This window comes from Bidens hawaiensis, unplaced genomic scaffold, assembly GCF_021521415.1.
Source record: "Bidens hawaiensis isolate Kalapana, Puna unplaced genomic scaffold, B.hawaiensis_p1.1 tig00030951_1, whole genome shotgun sequence".
NCBI lineage: Eukaryota > Viridiplantae > Streptophyta > Magnoliopsida > Asterales > Asteraceae > Bidens > Bidens hawaiensis.
This window is the reverse complement of record NW_027495187.1, coordinates 233,479-244,124: the sequence shown is the minus strand read 5'-3', so window position 1 is coordinate 244,124 and position 10,646 is coordinate 233,479. Positions and strand designations below refer to the sequence as shown.

General features: G+C 35.4%; 1 protein-coding gene across 1 annotated transcript; it reads left to right on the top strand.

Moving 5' to 3' along the window:
• The first annotated feature begins 1,265 nt into the window (after nt 1-1,265).
• Nucleotides 1,266-6,075, top strand: LOC143581446 (uncharacterized). Its single transcript, XM_077064231.1, has 13 exons — nt 1,266-1,372; nt 2,843-3,244; nt 3,349-3,595; nt 3,703-3,815; nt 4,010-4,089; nt 4,240-4,381; nt 4,493-4,573; nt 4,694-4,798; nt 4,890-5,072; nt 5,174-5,266; nt 5,341-5,480; nt 5,558-5,624; nt 5,800-6,075. The coding sequence occupies exons 2-13, from the start codon at nt 2,852-2,854 to the stop codon at nt 5,917-5,919; spliced, it is 1,764 nt and encodes a 587-aa protein (XP_076920346.1). The 5' UTR covers nt 1,266-1,372; nt 2,843-2,851; the 3' UTR covers nt 5,920-6,075.
• The last annotated feature ends 4,571 nt before the right edge of the window (nt 6,076-10,646 follow it).

Sequence of the window (10,646 nt, the reverse complement as noted above, 5' to 3'; positions counted from 1 at the left end):
CTAGTGAAGTGGCAACTGGCCAGTGGGGCGTCTTCTCATAATCGATACCAAAGTGGTCAGCTCTATCTGATAAGGTAATGAACGACGTCTTCTGCGCCAGCTGCATCACTCTTCATTTTCTTGCTGGAACTTCATGAGATGCAAGGATTGACTACTGTGAAAAGAAAGATAGTTAGAGTATAGACTCTCCCGAATGGGAAAAAAGGCCTACCTTAGCACATTCACCTGAGGAAGGAAGGGAAGCTACAACGCCCTGCTTGAAAATGTCACTTGCATGTAGGTAAGGCGAATAATCCATCCCTCTCCTTAGTTTCACTATGTTCAACTAAATGAGTTGATAAACGAATCCCTTTCCTTTCTTTCAGTCGAGCTGAATGACATTCACCCTCACCCGTTATCCAACATGGTTCGCACCAGCGTTATTTGACTCGCTTAGTCCATAGCTGCTTGGCTCTACTTCAACCACTACAACCTGACTGTCCCCTTGCAGCTAAAAGAATGCGATAGAACACATTTTCTGACATCAGGAGATGAAAGCAGTCAAGCAGGCAACAAAGTCGACTATTCGTCTTCACTTCCTTAAAAGTGCTAAAAAGAGCCCGCGCAGACCCATCCCCAAAGGACTAAACGCATTCAGTTATCTTTCAAAGAGCTTATTCGAGAACAACCTATTCTAAAAGCAACCTATTTGAATTTGAAAACAGCTTCTTTTAGGGATGACTATTCTGCAGCGGTAATTTTTCAAGCCAATCTATAAGTCTCTTTTCTTTCAAGTGAAACAAGGCTACAACCTTCGACTTTGGTTGTTTGGCCCGCTTCTGCAACACCTCTCTCGTCAAACGATGCGTAGGGAGAGTCGGATCAAAAGACATCCCTTGGTACAATGGAATACCCCTGACCCGCGGTACATACCGCAACATTAGATCCTTCAGACACCCTTTCATGTCCGAGTTAATACACATAATCTAATTATAAAAGTTACAATAACAAATATATATGACCTAGGTTTGATATGAGTTTGTAGACGGTGGTAAAGAAGAAACTTTGTGTTCCATGTGATCCATGTTTCTCTAATATTTAGTTTTAATGGCACCAATGGGAGACTAGACGAGTTGTGATGTTAACTAGTTGAATTCTTAAACTAAATGAACGTTGACCTTTGGTGAAAGTTTTTCACTGATCGAAAAACGATTATCATGATATTTGAAAAAAAAACTATTAATAAATACAGTGTACATGAGCTTAAAAATTTCATTTCATTTGGTATAATAATAATATTATTATTTCCGTAGAATACCAAGTCGCTTGCTTTACCCTTTGTGGTGCTCAACGAACCAAACAGAAGCTGCTTCGAATCAATCTTTCACCGCCGGTAACATTCGTCTCTTCCATTTCGATTCCTTACAGTTTAATCCTTCAAATTATCATTTATTCGAGCCAAATTACACGTAATTTGATAACACCTAGTTAACCCTAGCTTTCATGTTCTAGAGTTATCGATTATCTGATTTCATCATTTCATACGGTCAATTGTTAGGTTTAATCTGCCTATGGATTCGTTATTTTAGGTTATATTCGGATCTCGCATTTGTTAGGGCTAATATGTGTGAAGTGTTGTGTATTAAATTACTGGTTTCAACTGTTGATGCGGTCACCGATTTCATTTGTACCGGAAAGTCGAGAAGTTAGAAATTATTTTTGTTATTTTTCTCGTATTAGTGTTAGGTTTAGGTTGTATTTTACTTTGCTGATCCTAACTGCTGTTAGTCCATCGAAATTAACGTAAATCGATAACACTTAGTTAACCCTAGGTTTCATGTTCTAGAGTTATCGATTATCCTATTTCGCGGTTTTGTAATTTCATACGGTCAATTGACTTAGGGGTAATTCGCCTCTAGATGTGTGATTCTAGGTTTTATTTGGAGCTAACGTTTGTTAGGGTTAATCTGTTTGAAGTGTTGTATACAAATTTACTGAGCTTAACTGCTGGTACGGTTACTGATTTCATTTGTACCGGAGTCGAGAAGTTAGAAATTAATTTTGTGTTAATTTTCTCGTATTAGTGTTAGGTTTAAAGAATGTGTAAATTTTGTTACTGATATTAATTGCTGATACGGTCATTGATATCGATTCTGCCGAAAAGTTTGTGAAATTGGAAACTAATTGCTTCAATTTTTCTCAAATTATTGTTAGGTTTAGGTTTAAGTTTTAAACGAGGTGTAGATTAATTAACTGATATTAACTGCTGATATGCTATTGGTTTCATCTCTACTGAACTTTCCGGTAGAAATGAAATCGATGACATTTGCAACAGTTAAGATCAGTAAATTAATTTACGCTGCTTAAACCAAAACTTAAAATTAACGAAATTAATTTTCGATTTCTCGACTTTCCGGTAGAATTGAAATCAACAACATTATCAGCTGTTAAGATCAGTAAGTTAATTTAAACATTGTTTCAACCTAAACCTAACAGCAACAAGAGAAAGTTTAAGAATTAAGTTTTTGATTTATCGACAGTTTCAGTAGAAATGAAATCAACCACACCACCAGCAGACAGTAGTTAAGATCAGTTAAACTAATATGCAATACTTGAAATAAATTAACCCTAACAAATGTGAGTGTGTTCAAACCTAACCGCGATTTTACAAAATTGAAGAAGTTAATATCTGACTTATATTTTCTCATATTACTGTTAGGTTTAGGACTTAGGCTTAAAAAATGTGTAAATTAGTTAAATGATTTTAACTGCTGAATTGCTGATTGTGTCATCAATTTTATTTTTACCAAGAAGCTTGAGAAGTCGGAAATTAATCCCTTTGATTTTTCTATATTACTGTTAGGTTTAAAAAATGTCCATGGTTGATGAGCCTTTGTACCCCATAGCGGTGTTGATAGATGAGCTGAAGAACGATGATATCCAACTGCGGTTGAACTCCATTAGAAGGTTGTCTACAATTGCTCGTGCTTTAGGAGAGGAAAGGACGAGGAAGGAGTTGATTCCTTTTTTGAGTGAAAACAATGACGATGATGATGAAGTTCTTCTTGCAATGGCTGAGGAATTGGGTGTTTTTATTCCTTATGTTGGAGGAATTGAGTTTGCACATGTGTTGTTACCTCCTCTTGAAACCTTATGTACGGTTGAAGAGACGTGCGTGAGGGACAAAGCTGTGGAGTCGCTGTGCAGGATTGGTTCACAAATGAGAGAATCTGATTTGGTTGATTATTTTGTGCCTTTAGTTAAGGTTGGTTTGGTATATTTTGTAATCACATATTATTAATCTTTCTTCATACTTGGATTATAACGTTCTTTATATTTCACCTTGTGTCATTATTTATATGCTTGCAGAGGTTGGCAGGTGGTGAATGGTTCACTGCTAGGGTTTCCGCTTGTGGGCTGTTTCACATTGCTTATCCTAGTGCATCAGAGCCGTTAAAGGCTGAACTGAGAACAGTGTTTAGTCAGTTATGTCAAGATGACATGCCAATGGTTCGGAGAGCTGCTGCAACAAATTTGGGGAAGTTTGCTGCTACTGTGGAGCCTGCTCATCTCAAGACTGACATCATGCAAATCTTCGAGGATCTTACACAAGATGGTATATTGTTTATTTCAATTGTTTTATGTTTTAGATGTCAAGTTAATTATATTCTGATGAAGAATAACTTGTGATGAAAGCAACTCATCATTTTCTTTTTGTTATAGATCAAGATTCAGTTCGTTTACTAGCTGTTGAGGGTTGTGCTTCTCTTGGGAAGTTGCTAGAACCCCAAGACTGTGTTGCACATATTCTCCCCGTCATTGTTAATTTCTCTCAGGTGTGTTCTTTTTATTTTTACATTTGTCATGATCGTTTATAGTTACCTAGATTTGGGTTATTTTTGTGTTCTTTGATTCTGATCGACGTGAGTAGTTATTGCCAATCAGATCAATTCTATTAGTTTTTTTAACCAATCTTTTTCGAGTATTTTTCTTAGATTACTTACTGTTTGAATGGTTTCTCTTAAATCAGGACAAATCTTGGCGTGTACGCTACATGGTTGCTAATCAGTTGTATGAACTATGCGAAGCTGTGGGCCCGGAACCAACCAAGTATGTACAAATTGAATCTTTCTTGTTTATTTCATTATTAAAGTTTTTCTATCCATTTCAAACATGTACTTCTATACTGAATAACAGCACTTGCGTGATTTTTAATTTTATACCAGTTATTATATCTGTTAATTATGTTTATTATTATAGGACGGAATTGGTCCCAGCATATGTGAGGCTGCTTCGTGATAACGAAGCTGAAGTTCGTATTGCAGCTGCTGGTAAAGTTACCAAGTTCAGTAGAATTCTTAGCTCGGAACATGCAATTCAGCATATTCTTCCATGTGTAAAGGTATATTGTTGGCAAAAGCACATCTTTTTCTAATCTTTATCATAATTTACAGATGTTTCTTGTTTCTTGAATATTAAGAAAAATTAATATGTTAATATTATTATTGTGCAGGAGTTGTCATCGGATTCTTCTCAGCATGTTAGGTCTGCTCTTGCATCTGTTATAATGGGCATGGCTCCCGTTCTAGGAAAGGTAATAATTTTTACAATTATACTAACTCTAGAAGGTGTATATATTTTTTAAAAAATAGGGTATTTAATATTGTATGTATGGCAATTGCAAGTTTTAATAGTTTCTGTTGGTAATTTGCAGGAGGCAACAATCGAGCAACTTCTTCCTATATTTCTCTCACTTCTAAAAGACGAGTTTCCTGATGTACGACTCAATATTATTAGCAAGCTAGATCAAGTGAACCAGGTATTAAAATAAATCTTTTATTTGATGCTTTTTCTTAATACTTGGACCTGCTTTTTATAAACTGTCTCATATTGTTTGGCTGTTTGTACAGGTTATTGGAATTGATCTTTTGTCTCAATCTTTACTGCCAGCAATTGTTGAACTTGCAGAGGATAGACATTGGAGAGTTCGTTTGGCAATCATTGAGTACATACCTCTATTGGCTAGCCAATTAGGTGTAGGATTTTTTGATGATAAACTTGGTGCTCTTTGCATGCAATGGTTACAAGACAAGGTTGTTAACTTTTAATATATTTCTATGTTATATTAAGTATTAACTTATTATACTTATTTCATTTGTGGCTTACAAATTACAATTAATGGTGTGTTTCACAGGTTTACTCTATCAGAGATGCTGCTGCAAATAACTTAAAACGCCTTGCAGAGGAATTCGGTCCAGATTGGGCAATGCAGCACATAGTACCACAGGTATGAGTCTTGACTCTCATGGCTGACATAGTCGTTTACTTATGTGTAATTTATGTTATTGTTTTTGTTGTTAGGTGTTGGATATGATTAAGAACCCACATTACTTGTATCGTATGACGGTTCTTCGTGCTATTTCTTTACTGGCCCCTGTTATGGGCTCAGAGATCACTTGTTCTAAACTGCTTCCTGTAGTTGTTGCTGCATCAAAGGACAGGTGATTGCATTTGTTGAATTTTTATTTTATTTTTTTCTTTTTTGTTATATATGTATCATCAATGTTTTCTTTTTCAGAGTGCCGAATATCAAGTTTAACGTTGCAAAGGTCTTGCAATCACTAGTTCCTATAGTTGACCATTCGGTACGTGTTACTATATTATATTATATTTTGTCATCCTTCGATCTTTTGTTTTTTTTTTTGTAGTTATTTTACTGTGTAAACGTTGTGAAAAATAAGTTTTGAAAATGGACAAACAAGTGTCAACCCGAACCGACTGATTTATGCATTTTTAAACTAAAGTATACATATGATTCAGGTGGTTGAGAAAAGCATCAAGCCGTGCCTGGTAGAGCTGGCAGAGGACCCAGATGTGGACGTGCGTTATTTTGCGAACCAAGCCCTTCAATCGATTGATCAAGTGATGATGTCTAGCTAAACAGTTTTATAGAGGTGCATTTTTCTGATTGTGGTTGGTTCTAGTATTATTGTCTATTCAATTTCGCCACTCGCGTGTGTATTGCTGTAATGTCAAAAACTAGCTACCATACCCCTTTTATTATTAGCATGAGAGTTGAATGGAGTTGTGTGAAAAGCGTGGCATGACTTAGGGTGTGTTCTGTTTGTGGATTTAGGATTCGTGGAAATTGAATGATACCCATTGTTGTTGTCGGCTTAATCGGTTTGATTTAGGATACATACATAACGCTGAAGGGTGTGAGCGTGGTTTACGCCATAAGGGGTAATGACCGTTTTTTGAGTGATTTATTCTTTAAATTGTACCATGTATACATGTTTACAAAATACAACAAAACATCTCTTTCTACTAAAATTCAAATAACACACCCATCAAAACATGGACCTTAATAACCATAATGTGTGTTTTCCGGCCTTCGCTTACATTTTACTAGGACAACCAATGCCATTCCTAACCATCATCGCAGTTTTGTTGACTTCAAGCAGCCTGTTCATTGAACCTGACATTGTACCCAAGGCCGAACTCAATCGAGCACAAGCCAAATATGGTAAATGTTTGGATAAAACCTCAACCATTGAAAGGTGGACTCACTAGTATAGGCGGTAACTTGCACTTATATCGACGATCAGGTCCTTGTATTGACATCTCGGAGGACCGCTGGTAACGTGCAAAATTTTGAATGCGTTTCGAGTGACGGCCTTGTGTATGAAGAACCATTTCTACAATCAAGTTCATATGGACCAGGGTGTTTAATTCATTTAAAGAGAACTGTGTGAATGATGTGACACCTAAGTTTTCGCTCGAGTGACGGCCTTGTGTATGAAGAACCATTTCTACAATCAAGTTCATATGGACCAGGGTGTTTAATTCATTTAAAGAGAACTGTGTGAATGATGTGACACCTAAGTTTTCGCACCGACTTTTCATACGACAACACCCTATACTCCCACAGACAAGCCAACTTATAAATCAAACTTATTCTTGAGTATCATACTATTAAAATTATTACATAACAATTTCTTTGTGAGTTTCAGGCTAACTTCACATAAAACCTTTTGATTTAGAGTACATAATGGGTAACCATACTACCATATATAAGTCAACTTATAAACCAAACATTATCAGTAAAATATTATGCTATTAGAATTACCTAACAGTTTTTCTTTTTTTATTTATTTATTTTTTTTTTACTTTGTAAGTTTCAAGTAAACTTCACATAACACCTTTTGTTTTATTCTAATGAAAAATATTGTTGGTTTGCATATGTAAAATAATAATAAAAGGATAGACCATATTAATTATACAAATCTCAGCTGAAAAATAATAAAACATAAAAACTTTTATTAATCTATGTAAGTTTTTATCAAACACAAAAACTTATACTAATCAACCATGCATCTTTCTTCCTGCTGAATACACTCTTATATCATTACTCTTTGTTGCCTTATTATTATTATACCTTCTCCTACCGGACCTCTTGCCATAGCGGCTTGTAGCAGTACCACTAGGTATAAAAACTCCGGTGCCTCCACCGCCAGTAGCCCACAACCTCTCCATCCAACTAGGGACCGAACACCTCGCGGTCTCTGACCAACTATAGTAGCTCCTAGCCACCGGTCTCAAACCAACACCACCATAAACCACCGGTCTTCGTTGTAAACGTTTGTCATCGTTATCATCTTCATCCGTAAGCATCAATATTTGTCGAGTGAGTTCTTGGTAAAACGTTGTGTCGTCGTCATCAATTGAACTTGAAGAATCATGAAATGAATTCATATTTATATGTATATATAGTTGTATACTAAGGTGAAAGAATATGAAATATAGATGTGTTACAACAATACAACTTACAACTTATGTTTGTGTAGATAGTTATATAACTATATATAGTGAATATGAATGTGAATAAAATGATTTGAATATGGTCAACGTGTGGTGGGTGGGTGCAGGTTAAGTTATTTGATTGGAGCCTAATACATTGACAAGTAAGTGTATTTAGTTAAACAAGTCAATATATATGTATATATAATATTAAAGTTGGTTCAACCAAATAACAAGTCTACAAGTCTTAGCCACGACCAAGCCACTTGTGGTGATTGTAGTGGCACGATGATAAATCTTTTGGAGATTTGGTATAAGACTCTTCCTATATTCAACTAAAAATTAAATATTCTATGTACTTTTATACACGGGCATACTTTTATACATTGGCGTAATGGTTTGACAAATCGGTTTGATTTGGTTATAAGGTTAAACCATAACCGTAATCAAGGTTGGGTTATCCAAGAATAGCTGACCATAATCATAAGTAAATAGTCGGTCAACCATAGGATGGTTTACCGTTGGTTATGGGTCAGTTTTGGTTAAGTTCGTTAATTGTCCAATGTATTTTTAGTTTTTATATCTTTGTTTTGATTGAAATTGGTTTAGTTATGGTGTTCCAAGCTTAATTATGAATTTTCTAAGATGAAATATGTTAGTTTCAAGCTTGGTTTTGATGTACCAAGCTATGTTATAGATAGTTGTAGCATAAATTTAAATGTTTGAAACTAGAAATAGAGGCATAAAAGATGCAGATAGAAGTATAAAATTTGAAAAAAACATAGACATACAAGGTTCGGGGTAAGGTTGGTTAATGGAGACATATTAACCGTAACCATAACCTAATTGCCGGTTAATCATATCCACTTAAACATAACCACCAATTTTGTTTTTTTTATAGTTAATTCTAGTTAATTTTTTGCTTAACGGTTTTGATTTTACTAGGGGAATATCTCATAAAATAGTAACCAACTTTCAAAAGTGTTCCAATTATGTCACTCATGCATATTTTCCTCAAATCGGGTCACTAAATCTTCAAATCGAGTCTCACCGATTTTTTTGTGCGTCAAGAAAGAAATGGAGGATAAGATGTGAGGGTCGGAATTTGCAATATATGCAGTTATATTTAAAAAATTAAAAAAACGTTAATTATATTAAAATTGAAAATAAAAATAAAATCCACATTGCCACTCAACGTCAACATAAAAAAATAGATAAAAAGATTTATTATGTGAAACAAAAAAGAAAAATGCTAAAAAAACATGTTAAAATCTTTAATTTAATAAAATATGAAAGTTGAGTAACTAAATTGGAACAAATTTTAAAGTTTAGTAATCTAATTGAAACACTTTTAAAACTTACTATTTTATGAAATCGCTCGTTTTACTAAATAACTAGAGTCTAACATGTAATTGTTTTACTCATTTTACTAATCAAAGAATATTCATTCCTTTTTTTAAATAATTAGAGGTAGGCATAAGTCCAGTTTCGGACCTAACCTAACCCACATGTACGAATCAGGTTTCGGTTTCTCAGAGAAACTGTACTCAAACCGAACCAATCCGAACGTGCTGGAACCGATTCCATCTCTACCAGGTGAAAATCTAGCTAAAGCCCAATAATACCCCGTCAAATCCGGTCAAAACCCCGTCAAAAACCTGACCATACCCGGAATCGATTCCTATCAGATCTGGTTATTGAATTTTGTTGATCATACCTGTAACCAGTTCCGGTTTCTTAAAAAACCCAATTTGGCCACCACACTTTTGGTCTGATACACAAACACCAACCCCATATTATTTCAGTGCACGGGTTTTTTACCAGGCCCATACGATCTTTCAAAACTTACTCGACAGTATTCGAAACCGGTTCTTACCTGACCCGGTTTTGACTTTTGTTGACCATAACCAGAATCGGTTCCTAGTGGCGAGGCTTGGATATACACATCGAGGGGCCAGACTCAGTATGTATGAAAAAATTCATAAACTAGAGGGGGCAGACTCAAAATAGAAATAGGAGCATAAAAACGGAGGGCCCGGGCTCATATTTTCAGTCGGGCACGGGTAAATTTACACTATGTATAAAAAAATTCGGCCGAAAAAGGATAGAATTTACACTACCAAGCATAAAAACAGAGGGGTCGGGCTTAAAATTTCGGTTGGAAACAGGTAATTTACACTATGTATAAAACTTTCAGCCGAAAAAAGGATAAAATTTACACTACCGAGCATAAAAACGGAGGGTCCGGCCTCAAAATTTCGGTCAGAAATGGGTAAACTTACACTATGTGTAAAAATTTTAGGCCGAAAAAAAATAAATTTACACTACCGAGCGAAAAAATGAAGGGGACCGGGGCTACCCCTGGCCCCAACAAAGCTACGGCTGCTACACCGCTACCGGTTCCTGAAAATACCCGGTTTGTGCACCTCACGGTGGTCTGATACACAAACACCAGGCCCAGATTATTTATTTCAGTGTATGGGCATTTAACCAGGCCCGTATGATTTTATAAATTTAAACCCATCAGTCGATGTTATTATAACAATTCATACAACCAAAATAATAATAATAATAATAATAATAATAATAATAATAAACTCCATTCGATCTATCTAACTCGGCTCCGCCTCACCGCCGTCTTCCGTCGTACTTTTGCTCCGGCGAACGTTAACTTTCTCCGGCGCCGGTCACACCGTCGCTTCGGCTTTCTTACAGAAGCAGCTACATCATATTCTCCCGTAAGTTTCAATAAATAATAATAATAATATTTGTTCACTCGAGGATAATATTAATATTAATATAGCTTTAGTTCATTCCGTTAAAATTAGTTACACATCTTATTAATATTAATTTGAACCTAAATATGT